We start from the raw sequence: 20072 nt of genomic DNA on the forward strand, positions 1-20072 counted from the left end.
TCCCCTAAGCCACACTCCCAGCCCTGTTTATTTATTTTTTTAATTGGAAGAAATAAAAACCAAATATACTGATAATGAATAGCTAATACTCAGTGTTGCTTCTTTTATTTTTTTGGTGGTTCTTTGGTTTGAACTCAGGACTTAGCACTTGCTTTATAGTCACTCTGTCACTTAAGCCATGCCCCTAGATCTTTTCTTTTCTTCTCTTTATCAACACAGTTATATAATACATCTGTTTTTGTTTTGTTTGTAATACCGCAGAACTCAGGGCATTGTGTAGGCTAGCTCAGCTCTCTTTCTCTGTGCCACATCTAGTCCTGTAAAATATATTTTAAAAGATCATCTTGAGAGTTTAACATGGTAGAATGCTTGCCCAGCAAGTCCTGGGTTCTGACTCCAGCCGTGTTTTTTTTGCTTCAAGGAAGAAGGAATCCAAGAACGTTTATGTCTGGCCAGCTAACGACATCATGGCGGTGATCTGGAGAAAGTATACTCTCTGAGCCTGTAATCCTCAGGAACCCAGCTTCTTGCCAGCTGCTTTTGCCACCGGCCAACCGTTCCAGCCACAAAGCCCGAGCCACAGTGGGCGGGGACACTGTTAGCCCAGCCCGCCCTGCCAAGACTCCACCCCAAGAAGGGGTGGTGTGACCAGCCACAAAGCACTCAGAATTGCCGGTAGTTGCAGCCTCTTCCTCCTGAAGATTCTGCTGCAGAGCTGGGGCTAGAGTGTGAGGATGAAAAGCTGGCCAGGCCCCACACTCTATAAGGGAGTTTGGAAGATGAAGCTCTCCTGCGCAGAGGTCAGCAGGCTCCATCTGGTAGGTGGTGTGTGCGGTGGGGGCGCGGGGGGTGGGCATCCAGGAGAACTGGGCTGATCTATGTTACTGGGCATCCCTTCTCCTAGTGGCTGCCATTATTTCTAGTTAAGCATCTACAATAGATGTTACGGCATCTCTGTCCTCAGCTCTGTCTCCCCTGGCCAGGTTTTCCCAGACCTATCACCCCGTGTTAGCTCAGCTCAACTGCTTCGAATCTGTACTCTCTTCTGGATCTTGTTGGACCTGACTGAAGGCTCCAGGAGTCCTGCGGTAACCCAGCAGCCGTTCATCACCATCTGGAATGCCAACACCCAGTGGTGTCTACAAAATTACAGTGTGGATGTGGATGTGAGCGTCTTTGATGTGGTAGCCAACCCAGGGCAGAGCTTCCATGGTCCAAATATGACAATTTTCTACAGCTGGGAGCTGGGTACCTATCCTTACTACACAACTACAGGGGAGCCCATATTTGGTGGCTTGCCCCAGAATGCCAGCCTGTATACCCACCTGGCCCGCACATTCTGGGACATCCTGGCTGCCATCCCTGCCTCTACCTTCTCAGGGCTGGCAGTCATTGACTGGGAGGCCTGGCGTCCACGCTGGGCCTTCAACTGGGATTCCAAAGACATTTATCGGCAACGTTCACGGACCCTGGTACAGACACAGCACCCTGACTGGACAGCAAGTCAAGTAGAGGAAGTAGCCAAAGACCAGTTTCAGAAAGCGGCACAAGCCTGGATGTCAGACACCCTACAGCTGGGACAGGCACTGCGTCCTCATGGCCTCTGGGGTTTCTATAGCTTGCCCAACTGCTACAACTATGACTTCCTGAGTGCCAATTACACAGGGCAGTGCTCACACGACATCCGCGCCCAAAACGACCAGCTCGGATGGCTATGGAACCAGAGCCTTGCTCTCTACCCCAGTATCTACATGCCTGCAGAGCTGGTGGGCACAGGGAAAGCACAGATGTTTGTGCGGCATCGTGTGGGCGAGGCATTCCGTGTGGCTGCAGCTTCCAGGCACCCTCACCTGCCTGTGTTGCCCTACGTGAAGATCTTCTACAACACGACAAGACTTCTGCCCTTGGTAAGTTCAGGGTGACACCCTTCCCCCACGCCCACCTATCCCTGGGTTGTGGGGTTTGAACTTAGGGCCTGAATGCTGTCCCTGAGCTTTTTCACGCAAGGCTGGTGCTCTAGCATGTTGAGCGACAGTTCTACCTCTGGTTTCTGGTGAATAATTGGATATAAGAGTTTGAAGGACTTTCCTGCCTGAGCTGGTTTTACATCACAATCCCCAGATCTCATCCTCCTGAGTAGGATTACAGGTGTGAGCCACCAGAGGCGAGCTGAATTATATACCTATGTCTGTCTATTATCTATAGCTCTATTTATCTCATCCATCAGTGTCACAGAAATCTTCTGTGAGAGCCAAGGGAGGGCATTTCAGAGCTATGCTGTCTTTTCTTCCTCCCCACCCCAGGAAGAGTTGGAGCACAGCGTGGGAGAGAGTGCAGCCCAAGGGGCAGCAGGAGTAGTTCTCTGGGTGAGCTGGGAAAACACAAAGACCAAGGTGAGCTGAAACCTGGGGGAAGAGAAGAGACCCTGGCCTGCCCTTCCTACTACCTCTGCCCTATGTAGGTGGATACTTGGCTGCAGTGTCTCTAATATTCTCCTTCCCACCCACCTAGGAATCCTGCCAAGCCATCAAGAAATATATGGATACCACACTGGGGCCTTTCCTCCTGAATGTAACCAGTGGAGCTCTTCTCTGCAGTCAAGCCCTGTGTGCTGGCCATGGACGCTGTGCCCGCCGCCCCAGCCACCCACAGGCCCAGCTCTTCCTCAACCCTGCAAGTTTCTCCATCCAGCCTACACCTGGAGGCAGACCCTTGACCCTGAAGGGGGCCCTCTCACCTGAGGATCGGGCACAGATGGCTGTGAAGTTCAAATGTCGCTGTTACCAGGGCTGGCGAGGAGACTGGTGTGAACAGAGGGACGTGTTTATGTCCTAGGAGTCTCCGCATCAGGATCTTAGACAATTCCTCCCTAGACACTGAGTCAGCCTTTCCAGGCAGTCAGTCACAAAAGATGCCATCACCAGGGGCCTGTTCTATACCAGAGCAGGCTAACTCAATTCGTTCTCAGAATGAGACTGTGAGAACAAAAACCAAGGAATTGCTGGGTGCAGTGGCTCACGCCAGTAATCCTAGCTACTCAGGAGGCTAAGGTTCTGAGGATCGCTGTTCAAAGCCACCCTGACTACTAAAATCCATGAGATTTTATCTCCAATTAACCACTAGAAAACTGGAGCTAGGGGGGAGGCGGGAGTTTGGCCTAGTGGTAGAGTGCTTGCCTAGCATGCACGAAGACCTGGGTTTGATTCCTTGGTACCCCACATACATAGCAAAAAGCCGGAAGTGGTGCAGCTAGAGTGCTAGCCTTGAGAAAGTCCAAGGACAGCGTTCAGGCCCTGAGCTCAAGCCCAGACTGGCAAAAAACAAAACAACTGGAAGTGGCGCTGTGGCTCCAGGGGTAGGGTGGTAGCCTTGAGCTGAAGAGCTCAGGAACAATGTTCAGGCTCAGAGTTCAAGTCCCACTGCTGAGAGAGAGAGAGAGAGAGAGAGAGAGAGAGAGAGAGAGAGAGAGAGAGAGAGAGAGAGAGAGAGAGAGAGAGAGAGAGAGAGAGAGGAGACACAAAGCAAGGTACTCACAGAGACAGGGAGGACTTTTCTGTCCAGAGTTGCACAGAGGAAATGACAGAAGTTCAGATTTAAATCTAAGCTGTCTGGTTCCAGAGATGGGGTCTTTGGCTCATATACTCTTGACTTGAAGATGGTGACTAGCACTACAGGACCACCACACCCAGCAAGTAAAGCAGACGTGGTGTGATTTTACTTACGAGATCTGTTTATTTAAGGGCCCAAAGTGGGAGAACTCTGATATCCAGCAGGCACCGGAAAGGTTCCTCTTTTGCATCCAAGTCTAACATCTATCTGTCTGGGACTGCAACTTCCCAGGGTGGGACCCAAATTCCAGGAGGTGGTTTCCACCTGAACCCCTTGTTTCTATGTGGGGCACGGGTGGGATCCTGTCCCCAGGGATCCCGGATAACAAATGGGACTCCCCTGGTTCTGGTGACTGACACCTGTAATCCTAGCTACTCAGGAGACTTGAGTCAATGAAGATCATGGTTTGAAGCCAGCCTGGGCAAGAAAGTCTGTGAGACTCCTGTCTCCAAGTAACCACCGGAGTGGTGCTGCGGCTCAAGGGGTGGAGCCCTCGCTTGAAGCACAAAAGCTCTGGGACAGCTCCCAGGCCCCGAGTTCACAGGTCTGGACCCTAAGGTTGGAATCTGGGGTGGGGTAGGGAGGGCCGGGTGAGGCAGGGGCGGAGCTGACGCCGAAGGCGGGGCCTGGGGGGGAGGAGCAGTGACCGGCGAGGGCCCCGGCCGCTTCCTGTCAGACCCCGCCTCTAAGCCTCTCTGTCACCAATCAGATCTGGTTTGGACTCACTTCCGCTTCAGCCCGGGCTGGAGGAGGGCGGGGCCAAGCGGAAGCCACGCCCCCTCGCGGCAGCAGGGCGGGAAAAGGCATTGACTGAGCTTGCGCCGCCCTCCCCGTGTTGTGACGCGAACGAGGGGCGGGGCTCGGGCCGCGGCGCTCCGGGGGCCCCTGGGCTGGGCCGGGCAGCCCTGGAAGATGGGGGAGGAAAGTTAGCTGCGCCGTGGGCTGTTCAAAGCTGCGTCGGGGGCCAGCCAGCGCGGGGCGACCCAGGAGTCTGCGCCGGAGACCGTGAGAGGCCCAGCCGCGCTTCTGGACCGGGACGCAGAACATTCCAGAGCCAGCATTCTGAACACGTCAGTACGCCTCGCCCTCCCCACGCGTTGCAGGCCGTCCCCCCACGCCTCGCCGTCCCCACGTGGCCTTGCCCTCCCTCCCTCCCTCGAGCACGCCAAGCCACACCCACCCCTAGAGTCGAGCTTTTTCACCCCTTGTTTGCGAAACCCCACCGCCTGCGACCCCTCTAGGGGCGGGGAAGTGGAGGCCCCTGGAGCGGGAGGGAGCGGCAGGGTCCCCCGCAAGCCCCGCCCCCGCCCCGCAAGCCCCGCCCACAGTGGGCGGGGCCTGCGCTGGCCGCCTTCTCTAAGCCTGTGGATTAGCCTGGGGCTGTAGACCCGAGACGCCGCCTGAAGCTTCCTTCTTCCACCCCGGCTTCTGTAGGGAGGGAAGGGAGCCTAGAGGTCGTGGGATGTGGCGTGAAGAGCGGGAACTACGTATTTCCAGCTAGCTCCAGGGGGTGGCGGGAAGAGAACCTGGAGGAGCTCTCTGGAGCAGGTGTGGAGAGGAGTGGAGACCTGGGCAAGAAATTCCACAGCATGGGCTGGGAGTGTGGCTCAAGCAGTAGAGCGCTAGCCTTGAGCAAAAGAAGCTCAAGGACTGTCAAGCAAAAAAGAAAGAAAGAATACAGCATGTGCTGATGGAGTGGCTGAAGGCCAGCTTGATGCCCTGAGTTCAAACTCCAATACCACACACACACACACACACACACACACAAAGGAAGGGCGGGAAGGAGTGAGCCCTAGCATAGATCATCTTCCTAGCAGGATCTCAAATAATATGGGTAGTGCTGGTGCTTGTTGCATACCTAGCTACTCAGGAGGTTGAGATCTGAGGATTGTGGTTCAAAGCCAGCTTGGGAGGACAGTCCTTGAGACTCAAATCTCCTATTAACCATCTAAAAAGCCAGAAGTGGAGCTGGGGTCTGGGACTCAAGTAGTAAAGTATTAGCCTTGAACACACAAATAAGTACAGAGACAGCGCCTAGACCCTGAGTTCAAGCCCTAGGATCAGTGCACGAAATACTACTACTACCACTACTACTACTAATAATAGTAATGATGATGAGTGACAACAAAACTCAGATCAGAGGAAACCTGGATCACAGTTCTAACCGTTTTGTGCAATTGTGGTCACTACCCTGCACCCCCATCTGGTGGAGTCAGTTGGATCTATGTCTAAAGTTCCCTGAGCAGGACAGAGTTGGAAAAGGAGCCACAAGGAAGGAAAGGCTAAGCTTCGTGAATGAGTGCCCAAGGGTCAGGGAAGCATGTACATGGTCCAGGAAGTTGGAGAGGCTGAGAGCTGGAACAAGAAGTTTCATGTAAGGAAAGGATGCAGCAAGCATCTCCTGCAGGTGGTGTTCCTAACAAAGAAAACCTCAGATGGATGAAAGAAGTAGGTATGGTGTCTGGTTTGCGTTTTCTGCCCAAGATCAGCCAGGCTTAGTAGTGGAATGCTAGAGGTCAGGCTGGTATATCTTGGTATAAGAAGTATGCTGGGGAGGGCTGGGAGTTTGGCCTAGTGGTTAAAGTGCTTGCCTAGCATGCATGAAGACCCGGGTTCGATTCCTCAGTACCACATACATAGAAAAAAAAAGCCGGAAGTGGTGCTGAGGCTCAAGTGGTAGAGCTCTAGCCTTGAGAAAGTCCAAGGACAGTGCTCAGGCCCTGAGCTCAAGCCCAGGACTGGCAAAAAAAAAAAAAAAAAAAGTATGCTGGGGAGTAGGAGTAGAAATGTATAGCCAAGCAGATAGGGGCCAGAACCTCTGGTTTCTGCCCTAGCCTTTTGCATACCATCCAATATGTAATAGGATGCTTGGATACATGTACCCCAGTCCTTTCCCCTTGGGGTGTAAGAAATGGGTCTTTTCCAGGCCCTCCATACCATCAGGTGAGTGTAAGACCACTCCCCACTTTCAGGATACACTTAACCCTCTTTGCACTCATTAGTCCTTTCCCACTCCAATTGTGTCCTCCTGATATAGCCCAGCACAGCTGTTATCCACAGGAGGGGAATCTTGTGGTTTGAGGAGATGTCACGGCCTGGAGACTGTGGCCTTATCCGACTGGCACTGAGCCACCTGCAACCTAACAGGAGGTGACCTTGACTCCCAGCCTGACTCACGAGCCTGGATCCTACATGTTGGCAAAAGCTGACCCTGAGCTCTGGCCCAGCCACGCTGCTGTCCCCTACCCTAGACCCTGAGCACTGGATGGAGCCGATCCCGAGTACAAGCCGAGCTAAGTTGATTCTGGTTCCTGCATGCCAGCCGGCGTGGACCCTGAGACTCAGCTTGAACAAGCCCACCCTGGATCCTGGGCACCAGCCAGAGCAGTCCTGGAGCATCATCAAGCTAGTTGAGCTGACCTTGGATTTCCACATACCTTGAGAGATGAACCTCAGTCCTAGTCCGGCTGAACTCACCCTGGATCCTGGACCCCAGGCCAAGAAGATCCCAGTGCCTGACCTGGCGGATTTGATCCTAGAGCCTGTACACTGCCGACCTGACCTCCTGGATGCTTGTGTTGACCTCATCAATGACCAGTGGCCCCGAAGCCGCGCCTCCCGCCTGCACTCCCTGGGCCAGTCCTCAGATGCCTTCCCCCTCTGCTTGATGCTTCTGTGTCCCCCACCCTCACCGGAAGCAGCCCCCATCGTGGTGGGCCATGCTCGCCTGTCACAAGTACTAGACCGGCCCCAGAGTCTCTTAGTGGAGACGGTGGTGGTAGCCCGGGCCCTGAGGGGCCGTGGCTTTGGCCGCCGGCTCATGGAGGGTCTGGAGGCCTTTGCTCATGCCCGAGGTTTCCGTCGGCTGCACCTCACCACTCATGACCAGCTGCCCTTCTATGCACACCTGGGCTACAGGCTGGGTGAGCCTGTGCAGGGCTTGGTCTTCGCTAGCCGACGGTTGCACAGCACCCTGCTCCGGGCCTTCTCTCAAGCCCCCGGTCCCCAGCCACCCTGCAAGACTCCTGGCCTAACTGCTGGACCTGCCCCACCAAACCACAAGGGGCCGCCATTGCTACCACCACCTCCTCCTCCCCCCCCATCCCTGATCCTGACCACCCCTCCCCCGCCGCCCCCTCTCCCTCCCCTGGGGCTCCTTCCACCAAGCCTGATAGACACCCAATACCAAGATCTGAAGGGATGTCCCATATTCTGGATGGAAAAAGACATTTGAGCACTACATAGGATCAGGCGCTATCCTTCGGGTCACTGGACTACCCAGGACAGTACCAGCCTCAGCCCATTGGCCAAACTTCAGCCTCAAGCCCCTGAGGGTTGGCCTTAGCCTGGGCATCTTTTCTGTGTTCCAGTAGAGCCTAAGGGGGCTTCATAGCTCTGGCTCAGAGCCTTTGCTGTGGCTGAATAAAAAGCTTCCATTGGATGTGGCTGCGACAATTTTATTTGTTAACCACCCTGACCCTTACTTCTCATGTTCCCAATTGTGAGAGAAGACCCCAAATCCAACTTGGCCCTGGAGTCATTGCTGGGGTGATGCCTGCCCTTTACCCCTCCCGCATTGCTTGATCCAGACCACCGATCAGCTGGTCCATTCCCTTTTCACTCATTCTCTGAGCACCTGCTATGTGCCAGGCCCACAACTGGGCCTGGTCAACAGACCTAAGAGAACAGATTAGGCATACAGTGGCAAGATCTACGCTGTGACAAGGAAATTCAGTAACCCAAATGTCTCGACTCTTCCTCTTGATCCAAGAAACCTAAAGAAAATGGTAGTACAGCAGAGACCTGAGTGCTCAGTAGGGATTAAGTCAGGCAAGCACGGAAGATAACACTCCAACTGGACCAAGCACTGCAACCGCATAGCCTCTGGGGGTTCTATGGCTACCCAGAATGTGACAATGGCTGGCACACTATGGCTTCCAACTATACTGGCCCCTGCAATGTAGCTACTCTTGCCTGAAACACCCAACTGTGTTGGTTATGGGCTGCTTCCAGTGCTCTCTTCCCCAGCATCTACCTTTCACCCAGGCTGCCTATCACCAAGTCTTAAGTCTTTGTCTGACACCATCTGGAAGGCACTTTCTTTTTTTTTTTTTTTTTTAATTGTAATTAGTAAAAGGGTTACATGATATTTGCCAGATAGAAGGTGCATTACTTCACATACATTGATACCCTTTCACATGTCTTGGTACCCATTTCCCTCCCCCTGGAAGGCGCTTTCTGTGTAGCCCTTTCTGAGTGTATATAGCCTTTACCTGTCCTGGCCTATGTCTGTCTCACACATCTGGACTCTGGGGAGTTCCTGTCTCGGGTAAGTAGAAGCTGAAATCACCAACTCTGAGTCCAGGACCATAGCCCCGTGCTAGGAAGGTCTGAGAAGACTTTGCCCAGGGAAACTTGATGGGGAGGTCCTGATCCAGAAAAAGGCCCTATTCTAGAACATCTAACCAGTGAAACATGGCTCTGGGAGAAGATTTCAGGAGGTAGATAGGGCGAGCCTTTGGAGCCCTTGTCTGTGGGGACTCATTCTCTGAATGGAGAGCCTGAGAAACCACTCAGAAGCTGTTGCAAAGGGACCTGTGATCTAGAGGTAGAATCAGATCATGGCAGGGAACCATTTTTTTTGCGGGGGGGGGGGGGGAGTCAGGGCTTGGGATCTCTTTGCTCAAGGCTAGTGCTCTACCACAGCACCACTTCCAGCTTTCTGCTGATTAATTGGTGAATAAGCATCTCACAGACTTTATTGCTGGGCTGGTTTTGAAACCGTAATCCTCAGATCTTAGCCTCCTGAGTAGCTAAGGATGGCAGGCATGAGCCACCGGGCCCGGCTTGAACCAAGTTTCTTTATGGTAAAAACTGGACCCAGTCAGGCCAATTCATCCCTGTCTTAACCTCTCTTTGTCTCCAGAATGACCTGATGCAGACCATTGGCGTGAGTGCAGCCCTGGGGGTAGCCAGTGTGGTGCTCTGGGGGGACTTGAGTTTCTCCAGCTCAGAGGTGATCCTTGCCCCCTTCAGCTTGCCTTATATAGCACATGTTGGGGTTTCCAGGGTAGGGAAGAGGCCACATCAAGACTGTAGAGTAGAAACATTGAATACCCCCCCATCCTTTTCCCCAAGGATGTGTGTTGGCATCTCCATGACACCCTAGAACCTTATGTGATCAATGTGACCAAGGCAGCAATGGCCTGCAGTCACCAGCAGTGCCCTGGCCCCAATTGCTGTGCCAGGTGAGATCCAGGACAGATGGAAGCTTTTCTTGCACCTGCAGCCAGACAGCAGCCTTGGAGCTTGGGAGTCCTTCAGCTGCAGCGGCTGGACTGGCTCTACTTGCCAGAAGCCTAAGCCTGGGTTGAAAGAAGCAACATAAAAGCCCAGGTCTCTGCCCTTACCAGCTCTTCTCTTTGCTGTTGTTTTCCTAGTCTTGGAAGAAATCCCATTTTTGTTCTGTTCAGCTTATAGTCAACCTTCCCAAACACAACACGAACTCACCACTTCCCTTCAGACCTCTGGTTGAAAGGGGGAGAAAAAAAACTTTTTTAAAAGGCTGTCTGAGATACTCTTTTTTTTTTTTCTTCTTTATGACAGGAAAGCCCCAGAGAGGATCAGCACTCCATGTCACTAGATCCACAGAGAAGTCAGAGGAGACCCACCCAGGGGCAGTGGGGCTTGAGGATGAGCTGAGTGACCATCTGTAAATGCTAAACTTCTGTTTATATTGTGCTTTCTTTATAAAGTCATTTTTTTTTCTAACTGCCTAAAGTTTGTCAGTTTGCCCTATTCTACCAAATCCCAAACTCTTCCCAAGTTCCTCAAAACCCAGCAGCCGTGGAACCTCCTGAAGTGCCAATCAAGCCTCTCTACTTCCCCGGGGCCGCCCAAGCGGAGGGTCAGGGGAGGGAGGGCGCAGGGCATTGTGGGTGCATAGTTTAGCGGGAGCGGCGTCAGCTTGTGGGTCTCCAGAGTGGACTACGACTCCCGTGGTGCACTGCGCCTAGCTGGCGGGCGGGGAGGGGCGGGCCCTAGTCTGAGCGCACAGCCCTCTGGATATCGTAGTTCCGGCGGCGTGGATTTGGGTCAGAGCGGGGCGTCTGGGAACTTACTTTCCCAGCGACCAGTTTGACAGGGCGGGGCGCCTCGCGAAGATGGTGGGACGCGCGGCGTGTGGCTACCGTCGCCTGCCCAGCTCTCAGTGCGGAGCACTGGTCAGCGTCTCGGTGGTCTGGAGTCCTTGTCCGCCAGGTCCCTGACCCCGCGCCCCCGTAACACCCACTCCTGCTTCCCAGCATGCCCCGCGCCCGTAAGGGCAACGCGCCCCGCCAGGGCGGCCGGCGCCGCGGAGGAGGTGAGTGGGGGCGCGGGGCGGAGGGGGGACCTCCCGCCGCCCTTCGGCGTCTCCGGAGACCGGAGGGTTAGGACGCTCCACGGTCGGCGCGGTGGCTCGCTCGGATCTCCGCCGAGGCCGCACGTGCCCAGGAGGCACCGGCCACGTGTGCGCCCGACTCGAGCGCGCTCGCCTCGCCCCCGCCCCCGCCCCCGCCCGGCGGGGTCTCCGGGCCCCCGCTGTGACTCGGCCGGCACCTCACGGGCCTCCCTTTCCCCACAATCCCGTCTCCCTCGCTGATTGCCGAGAGTGGACAAGCCGAGTGGACGCGGCGGGAAGTCAGCCCCCCCTCATTTTCGGAGGGGCAGGTCCAGCCTCGTCCTTGAATCCGGGAAGTTGACCCGAGCCCCACCTGCTTCGGGTAACTGCGGGAGATGCGATCAAGTCAGTACCGGACCGGAGCCTTGGAACTAAGGGACTCTTGCGACTCCTTTATCAGCCCGCCGCAGAAGCCTGTGGGTCTGCAGTCAACACATATGCTTATTCTGGTTGGCTAGGGTGCCAGCCGGGCACCGCTTTGACCTGACCACCGCCCTAATGGGGTGTTAGTGGAAAAACATTTATTAGATGTAACCGTTTCACAGCTGGAACCATTTGCTGAATAGTGCCAGCCCCAAATGGAAACCAGGGAGGGGTTTGTGGGTGAGTTCCGTCTGCGCAGGTGGAGAAGTTGAAGGTGTGTAATGGAAGGCAAAGGGAACGGTACAGTGGCTCAAGTGAGAGAAGGCTGGGCTGTTTGGACAAGCAGAGTGCCAAGAGGATGAGTGTGTAGAAGCCTGCGTGTGGCAGGATATTTTCCTATGGACAAGGAGTATTAGTAGCCCCTGAGATGTAGAGCCAGCCTAGTGATCAAAACCTACCTGGCCAAAGTCAGTCCTTGGCCTTAGGCCAGACCCACACGTCATGTTCCTGTCCCATTGACGTGGAGATTTCCCTATTGTGAACCTGTGTTCAAAGGCTGATAAGAGTGTCACTTTCTGCTTTTCTGGGATCAGGAGGTGCCGCTATGTCTATACCAAGAGCTCATGGCCCTGGGTAAACTAGAGGAAGCTCAAAAAAATACATATATTTGAGGCTTTGGGATATCTGGGCTTCTTCCCCAGGGCTCATAAGTAACTTGAAGCAGAGCTGTAGCTCACTTGTCTTCAGCTACTCCACACGAAACAGCTGCTCTTGCCATTAGAGAAACTTTGGTTTTGAATTCTGGGCAACTAACCCAGTTAATCCCTTCTTTTTTCTTCCTTCCCTACTTCCCTTCCTTTCTCCTTTGTGCCAGTCTTAGGGCTTGAACTTAGGGCCTGGGCATTGTTCCTGAGCTGCGTTTGCTCAAGACCAACACTCTTATTAATTGAGCCACAGTTCCGCTTTTGACTTCTTGGTAGTTTATTGGAGATGAGAGTCTTAAGGACTTTCCTGCTTGGACTGGCCCCGAACCGCAAACCTCAGATCGCAGCATCCTGAGGAGTTAGGCATCAGGTACCGGTGGCTGGCTTCAAGTACCAATTTTATGCTTTCCAGGTGCCCAGAGTAGTGCCCAAGCTGACTCAGGTTCCAGTGAGGAAGATGCAGCGAGCGAGGCCCACAGCACCACCAGTGAATGCCCCAGCCCCCTCAGCACCACCGCAGAGGACAGCCTGGGTGAGAATAGTGTTTGGCAGGGGGGCTCAGAAAGGGCTCCGCTGAGCAAGGACAAAAGAAGTAGTGCTGACCCACTGGCCTTGCAGGGGGGGACGCTGTGGATGAGCAGAGCCAGCAGGAAGACCTGGAGGAAAAGCTAAAGGACTATGTGGACTGCCTCACAGACAAGAGGTACCCCTGGCTGCTGGCTAACTGCTATCTGTATTCAGGGTCCTAATCAGCCTGTGCCAGGTATGACCCAAGAGTGGAGGACTGGCCCATATGACTTTGCTTTTTTTTTTTTTTTTTTTGCCAGTCCTGGGCTTGAGCTCAGGGCCTGAGCACTGTCCTTGGATTTTCTCAAGGCTAGAGCTCTACCACTTGAGACTCAGCACCACTTCCGGCTTTTTTCTATGTATGTGGTACCAAGGAATCGAACCCGGGTCTTCGTGCATGCTAGGCAAGCACTTTAACCACTAGGCCAAACTCCTGGCCTGACTTTGCTTTTTTTTTTTTCCTTTTGCCAGTCCTGGAGCTTGAACTCAGGGCCTGATCACTGTCCTTGAGCTTCCCAAGGCTACAGTTCTACCACTTGATCCATAGCACCACTTCCGACTTTTTCTACATGTGGTACCAAGGAATCGAACCTAGTTCTTCGTGCCTACTAGACATGCATCTACCTATAGGCCAAACTCCTCTCCCAATTCCTGAACTTTTCCGCTTAAGTATATCACTCTGCCACTTGAGCCACAGCTCCACTTCTGGCTTTTGGAGTGGTTCCTTGGAGCTAAGAGGTTCATGGACTGCCTGGGCTGGCTTTGCACCTGGATCCTCTCAGATCTCAGCTTCCTGATTAGCTAGGATGACAGGTGTGAGCCACTGGCTACTCCTCCTTCTTTATTCCACAGTGCCAAGACCCGGCAGGGAGCTCTGGACAGCCTGCGTCTAGCTCTTGCCTCTCACCTCCTCCCTGACTTCTTGCTGGAGCGCTGCCTCACACTGGCTGACGCCCTGGAAAAGTGCCTCAAGAAAGGTCAGGTCCTGGGGTATATGGGGTCCCCCAACTAGGCAGGCGATGACCCCAGCTGCCTGGCCTTACTGAGAAGCATCTTGCAGGGAAGGGTGAGGAACAGGCCCTGGCTGCTGCTGTGCTCGGCCTGCTCTGTATACAGCTGGGCCCTGGACCCAAAGGCGAGGAGCTGTTCCGCAGCCTGCAGCCCCTGCTGGTCTCAGTGCTCAGCGACAGCACAGCTAGCCCTGCTGCCCGGCTGCATGTGAGTGTCTTCCCACCTCGTCGGGCCTTTCCTCCACTCCAGCTCTAAGCAGAGGGTGGGCTCCGCCTGTCTTGCTTCATGACCAAGAACCTAAGCTCACCCCTGACTGTGGCCTGGCTTTGTTCTCTCATCAGTGCGCTTCTGCTCTTGGCTTGGGCTGCTACGTGGCTGCTGCTGACATCCAGGTGAGTGGCTTTGGGACACAGTGGCTAAGAATTCTGAAGGTCCCCTGTAATCCTAGTTACTCAGGAGCCTCTGGTCTGAAGATCAGGGCTCAAAGCTAGCCCAAGCATCTCTCCGGCTTACTGACTCACACCTCTGCCACCGGGACCTCCTTACTGGCCTCTGTAGCAGCAGCATAAACGGGGCATAGCCAGTTGTCACAACTAATTCTGACTACTCTGGAGGATGAGATCGAGGATCAGGGTTTGTAATCATCAAAAAAAGCTGGAAGTGGAGGTATGCTCAAATGATAAGAGCACTAGCCTTGAGCAACAAAGCTCAGGGACAGCATCTAGGCCCCAAGTTCAAACACACACAAATACACACCAGCTTATACCTCTGTCCCTAAACATCCCCTTACCTTCCTATGCTCCCAGGACCTGTTGTCTTGCCTTGCCTGCTTAGAGGGTGTTTTCAGCCGGCATTGTGGTACAGGTGGCTCTGCGCCTGCTTCGGTCCCCGCCAGCTCTCACGGTCTGCTCTGTGCTGCCCTGCAGGCCTGGGCACTGCTGCTCACCATCTGCCCTAGCACCCACATCAGCCATATTCTTGACAGGTAGGCATGGCTGCCCACTGGGAGAGGAAGGGGGTGTCTTGTGTAGGGGGCCTCCCACCTACACGTGTAGCTTAGCCTGCCCCTTCCCCAGGCAGCTGCCCCGGTTGCCCCAGCTCTTGGCCAGTGAAAGTGTGAACCTGCGCATCACTGCCGGCGAGACCATCGCATTGCTCTTTGAGCTCGCCCGGGACCTTGAGGTGTGAGAAATAGTGGGGAGTGCCCGGGTAACAGAGCATGCCACAGGAAGCAAGCAGCCTGGGGGCCATACGCAGGGGAGGTGGCCACAACTGTGATCTACAGGCTAGGTGCTAGGATGGACGGAGGCCCCTGGGCAGAGTCCTTTAAGAGGCTGAGAGGTCTGGCAGGGAAGAGGAGGGGCTGCAAGGGAAAGGGAGGCTTTGGGCAGCCCCCATGCTGTCACCCTGCCGAGCTGGAGCTCTGCCTCCCTCTCCCCGCAGGAGGACTTCATCTACGAGGACATGGAAGCCCTCTGCAGTGCCCTGCGCACCCTGGCCACTGACAGCAACAAGTACCGGGCCAAGGCTGACCGCCGGCGCCAGCGCTCTACTTTCCGTGCTGTGCTGCACTTTATTGAGGTGCGCATGCGTGTTTGTGAGAGAGACTGTGTGTGTCCTAGCCAGCGTGTGTCCCCCACCCTCCCAGGCATAGCCACCAAACCCGGTGGTGTGGACTCTCTACCCCCGCAGGGTGGTGAATGTGAGGAAGAGAAAATCCGCTTTGGGTTGGAAGTGCTTTACGTGGACAGCTGGGCTCGGCACAGAATCTACACGGCCTTCAAGGAGGTGCTGGGGTCCGGCCTGCACCACCACCTCCAGGTAGGAGAAGTAACCATTACCACGAGGGCCCCCGCCTGGCCACACCCGCTGGCCCCGAGCTCATTGCCTTCTCTGTCCCCAGAACAACGAGCTTCTCCGAGACGTGTTTGGTCTAGGCCCTGTGCTGGTGCTCGATGCCTCTGCCTTGAAGGCTTGCAAGATTTCTCGCTTTGAGAAGGTATGTACCCTTGGCCATTGCTGTTTTTTCTGATGTCAGGAATTCCCTGGGCTTCCCCCTTCTCCACTCACCCGATCCCCCTCCTCCCACTCTTTGCTCCCAATCCCAGCATCTGTACAACGCAGCTGCCTTCAAAGCCCGGACCAAAGCCAGGAGCCGCACACGGGACAAGCGAGCAGACATCCTGTGAAGCAGGTTACGGAGACTGTCCACACCCTAGCTGTGTTTTTAACTGAAGATGGTGCAGGAACTGGTACTTGCCAGTGATTGTCACTTTATTTTTTTAATGAGAAAACCGAAAAAAAAAAAAAACCACCAGAAAGCAGGGTGGGAGGATAAGGGGTCAGAACATTTAGAGGCCCCCTTTGTCCCTGCACTCTTCCTGCCCCATCTCAGGGTGCCCAAAATGTGTGCCTGTCCTAGGGCTTGTGGGGCAGGGAGGCAGGTAGCAGGCAGGCACTCTTCCTTTTCTTTCTTAGGCCTTGGTCTCCTAGGGTGGCTTCTGTTGGGGCTTTGGTACCTAGACAGGCACCCCAAAGCAGGTAGGAAGGTAAAGAGCTATTCGGAATGGAACTGCTTGCTGGTTTTTAAAGATTACAAGAAGTGGTACACTGCTTAGCCTCCTGTGGTCTCGGGGTCATGGGTACTTCAGAGGTACTTCCTGCCCTCCCCTTGTTCCCTACTGTGTCTCCCCCTTCTCACCTTTGCTCTCAGAGGGAGGCAGTCTCTTCCCCAGGGGGCCTCAGCTACCCCTGTGCCTTCTTGTTTTAAAGCTGAGGCTGGACCCTCACTGGGAGGCCTGGCAGAGTGGGGAACTGAGCAGGGTCAACTATTTCTAGACTTCTGGGGGGCCAGAGCGTGCTGACAGGTCACTGAGGGCTGGCCGCCAGTAAGTCTAGTGCCCTGTCCTTTGACCTGGGAGCTCACAAGGCAGGGTCTTGGCTGCAGAAGGCTCCACCAGGCCTGGCCTGCAGTGGATTCAATAGCCAGGCAGTTAGAAAGTCACAGCAGGCTCTTCCAAAAAAAAAAATCTCTCCAAGAAACTAGTGTTGGCGCAGCCGGTGGTGTGAGTGGAGAGGCGAGGTTTGCCAAGACCCACAGCCCAGCACACCCAGGCCCCATGTGACATGGCACCCTCAGCTGGGTGCTCTGGCGACGCTGGCGTTGAGCCTCCGGAGCTGGCCGAGGCTGGCGAGGCGCAGTTTGAGTAGGGTCTCCTCCTGTGTGCGCAGCGTGTGTGCCAGCACCCGCAAGGACTCGCTCTGCAGCACTGGGGACGGGGGAGGTCACATACCACCCCACACCCTCCCCTCCAGCCCAGCCCCAGGGGACACCCACCGACACCCACAGCCCACCCCACAGCCCCAAGCTATCATCCTTCCCACCCTGCTTGTCGCCTACCGCTCAAGTACACGGCCAGGATGGCGAGCGCCAGGCAGGTAAACACCAGCAGGGTCAGGAGCAGCAGGAACCCCCCACGGCCACACAAGGGGCTGCTCCCCGCCCGGGCACACAGCGACGGGGGCAGGACACCCAGCAGCTCATCCCACGGCCGCGCCTCTTCAGCCAGATAGGGGCGCAACAGGCCTGCTGGGAGGATGGATGGCCGGGGTGGTGGCAGGTGCACCTCTCCTCCCGGCCCCGCCCCCAGCCCATCCAGCCTATACCCACCCCTGCCCTGCTCACCTCCACCATGCAGGTCGCTGATGGACTCCACGTGATGCAGATGCACCTCCTCAGGCACATGGTTGGGGGCCAGTGGCACCCCAATCCTCTGGTTGTGTGGAGGTGCCACAGAGCCTGCAGGAGCATGGGGCTGAGTGAGCCGGCAAGTCCCCCTTCTCCCAGGTAGTGGCAGGGGCTGGGGGTGGAGGGGGTGCTTTGGCTTGTTAGCGCCTGTAACCTCAGGAATGACCTTTGATTCGGTTCCTGAGTGACCCCCAGCCCCTACAGATTTGAAGGTCTGAAGGGTGGGCCTGGAGCTTGGACTCAGGGCCTGAGCACTGTCCTTGGCCTTTCTTCAAGGCTAGCATTTTACCACTTGAGCCACAGCACCACTTCTGTGTATGTGGTACCGAAGAATCGAACCCAGGGCTCCATGCATGCTAGGCAAGCACTCTACCACTAGGGCAAACTCCCTGCCCTCGGCTCCCATCTTTGTTCCAGCTTTCTTGTGAAGCAGCTGGAGATTTGTTGTTGGTGATCATGGGGTTTAAACTTAGGACCTGTTTGCACTCAAGGCTAGTGCTCTGCCACTTTGAGCCACAGCATCACTTCTGATTTCCTGGTGATTAATTGGAGCTGGCGCATGGTCGTTCCTGCCCTAGCTGGCTTTGAACCGCCAGCCTCAGATCTTAGCCTCCTGAGTAGCTAGGATGACAGGTGTGAGCCACCAGCTGTACCCATAAATGGGCATTTCTTTCCCTGCTCATTTCCAGAAAAAAAAAAGTTTATCATCATGGTGGGACAAACCTCCCACACAACTTTTATACTTCAGCCTTGCCTTTTCTGTCCTCACGTAGTGTGTAAATTAGGCCTAGACTTTAGGGGCTTGGGCAAACTTCTCTGTGACTTAGGCAGCTCCATTGTAGCCGTTTGAAGCCTTTTCCAGACAGGCTTTGTCCTACCTTTAACAAATTCAGTGTGGTTCAGCTATTCTCAAGTGGACCCTGCTGTTTTCACCACAGGAGATCCCTCTCATTAAACGGTTTCCATACCCTAAGTTTCCCTGCAGTCATGTCTCAGACTGTCTGGCCATTTAGGATTCCAGTTAGCTTCAGAAATGAATAATTCCCAGGATCCCCATACTTGAGTGTAAAGCTCCCCCGCCCCTCTAATTTCCTGAAGTTATTATTAAGGACAATTCCCAGAAGTGGGTTTTTTTTTTTCATAAGGTACTATCAAATTGCCCTAAAGAAATGTGTGTCCAAGCTGTAATCCTTCCTGGCTACTGAAATCTAAGGATCATGTATGCCAGCCAGGAAAGTTTTCACAACTCATACCTTCAACTAACCACCAAAAATCAGAAGTAGAGCTGTGGATCAAGAGATAAAGAGTGCTAGTTTTGAGCACAAAGGCTCTGTGACAACACTTGGGCTCTGAGTTCAAGATCCAGGACTGGCGCGTGTGCACACACACACACACGTTACATGCTAATTTGAGCAAGGAAAACCCTTTCTTGACTTACTGTTTGCCCAAGGAACCTTAATTATCCACTCACAGATTGTGTCCATTGAGTTTCTGTACTTTCTTGGGGGCTTTAATGATTTACTTCAGAGCCATCTGAGTTTTGTTTTTGGCAGTATGGAGATTTGAATTCAAGGCCTCATGCTTATCTTGAATACTTAGCTGACACTATTTTATTTATTTTTTTGTCAGTTGTGGAGCTTGAACTCAGCCTGGGCTCTGTCCCTGGGCTCCTTTTTGCTCAAGGCTAGTGCTCTACTGCTTTGAGCCACAGTTCCACTTGTGGCTTTTTCTGTGGTTAGTTGGAGATGAGAGTCAGGCAGACTTTCCTCCCCAGGCTAGCTTTGATCTATCCTCAGATCTTAGCCTCCTGACTAGCCCCAGGGCCTGCCTTACCTATACAGTGCAAGGGTTAGGGGCATGCTACCCAGTTCCTTGACTAGCTGAGCTTCAGTCTGATCAAACTGAACAACCCTGAACTCTTAGCCCATTAGGTAAATATAGGCACAAGTTGGGGATGCCAGAGGCCTGTCTACTTTCCAGTCTTTGGGCCAGGTGCCTGAATGCTTTCTGTGCCCATTGCCCACACCAGTTCTAGCTTCCTTCCTGAAGGACATATTGAACAGTTCAGCAGATGCCCACACCCACTTGGGCACAGTCCATAGTGGATAGCTCCTCCCGCCCCTTCCCTGCTGCCCACAGCCAGGAGAACGGACATGACCTGGGGTGGGGAGTGGTCCCAGCATGGCAGATAATTCCTCCAGGCCTAGAGCCAGCTCCCTTTTCTAGAGTTGGGACAGGAAAAGTGGTGAGAAGGTGAGACGGTCTGGTCAGCTGGACAGAGGTCAGACCTCCATGTGATCCACAGGGTGGTAGGACTGAAGGCTTACCCCTCCCTCACCATCACCCTCTCCTACCTTCTTGGATCTCCTCAGGCATCGCCACTGGTGAGCAATCAGTGGGGCCGGGGAGGGTTCCCGGTAGCAGGAATGGATAAAAGCAGCGGTGGCTCCTCTGGAGCCTGAAGAAGACCCTGGCTGCTTCCCAAACTGGACCTGAAATAGGCCTGAGCTCATCGCGGCTATATTTAGAGGAGGCCACTCTTGGCTGGACAGAAGCACAGGGGCCAGCCTAGACTACCATGCTGTTGAGCTCTGCCAAGAGCAGTGCCCAGGGCACTAAGGCCCAAAGA

The 20072-nt window shown here is 54.4% G+C and overlaps 5 protein-coding genes across 8 annotated transcripts; 4 read left to right on the forward strand and 1 right to left on the reverse strand.

Moving 5' to 3' along the window:
• The first annotated feature begins 641 nt into the window (after window positions 1–641).
• LOC150043148 (hyaluronidase-1-like) lies at window positions 642–3320 on the forward strand. The gene is made up of 4 exons (XM_090323101.1): window positions 642–818; window positions 984–1907; window positions 2304–2393; window positions 2512–3320. Exons 1-4 carry the CDS (start codon window positions 735–737, stop codon window positions 2833–2835), a joined length of 1422 nt encoding a protein of 473 aa, XP_090179227.1. The 5' UTR covers window positions 642–734; the 3' UTR covers window positions 2836–3320.
• Window positions 3321–6460: 3140 nt separating this feature from the next.
• Naa80 (N-alpha-acetyltransferase 80, NatH catalytic subunit) lies at window positions 6461–8049 on the forward strand. The gene has a single exon (XM_090323102.1). It carries the CDS (start codon window positions 7055–7057, stop codon window positions 7841–7843), a length of 789 nt encoding a protein of 262 aa, XP_090179228.1. The 5' UTR covers window positions 6461–7054; the 3' UTR covers window positions 7844–8049.
• A 490-nt stretch (window positions 8050–8539) lies between these two features.
• LOC150043150 (hyaluronidase-3-like) lies at window positions 8540–9997 on the forward strand. The gene is given in 4 exon segments (XM_090323187.1): window positions 8540–8569; window positions 8876–8938; window positions 9748–9882; window positions 9884–9997. Coding segments are annotated over 4 exon segments (342 nt in total).
• Window positions 9998–10725: 728 nt separating this feature from the next.
• Window positions 10726–16308, forward strand: Ifrd2 (interferon related developmental regulator 2). 4 transcript variants are annotated; one of them, XM_090323722.1, is made up of 12 exons: window positions 10726–10972; window positions 12530–12649; window positions 12736–12820; window positions 13537–13661; window positions 13745–13902; window positions 14037–14087; window positions 14502–14680; window positions 14772–14877; window positions 15139–15276; window positions 15388–15516; window positions 15599–15694; window positions 15804–16308. In XM_090323722.1, exons 1-12 carry the CDS (start codon window positions 10915–10917, stop codon window positions 15882–15884), a joined length of 1326 nt encoding a protein of 441 aa, XP_090179848.1. In that variant the 5' UTR covers window positions 10726–10914; the 3' UTR covers window positions 15885–16308. The 4 variants fall into 4 exon arrangements, with proteins under 4 accessions (XP_090179848.1, XP_090179850.1, XP_090179851.1 ...); XM_090323724.1 differs by lacking the exon at window positions 10726–10972 and adding an exon at window positions 11234–11395; XM_090323723.1 differs by lacking the exon at window positions 10726–10972 and adding an exon at window positions 11437–11653.
• A 41-nt stretch (window positions 16309–16349) lies between these two features.
• Lsmem2 (leucine rich single-pass membrane protein 2) lies at window positions 16350–19859 on the reverse strand. Its single transcript, XM_090323726.1, has 4 exons — window positions 19798–19859; window positions 17381–17494; window positions 17096–17284; window positions 16350–16964 (listed from the first exon to the last, which is right to left on the reverse strand). The coding sequence occupies exons 1-4, from the start codon at window positions 19817–19819 to the stop codon at window positions 16831–16833; spliced, it is 459 nt and encodes a 152-aa protein (XP_090179852.1). The 5' UTR covers window positions 19820–19859; the 3' UTR covers window positions 16350–16830.
• Between the last annotated feature and the right edge of the window lie 213 nt (window positions 19860–20072).

The sequence above is a fragment of the Megascapheus bottae genome, chromosome 32 (genome assembly GCF_031878675.1).
Source record: "Megascapheus bottae isolate mThoBot1 chromosome 32, mThoBot2.hap1, whole genome shotgun sequence".
Lineage (NCBI taxonomy): Eukaryota > Metazoa > Chordata > Mammalia > Rodentia > Geomyidae > Megascapheus > Megascapheus bottae.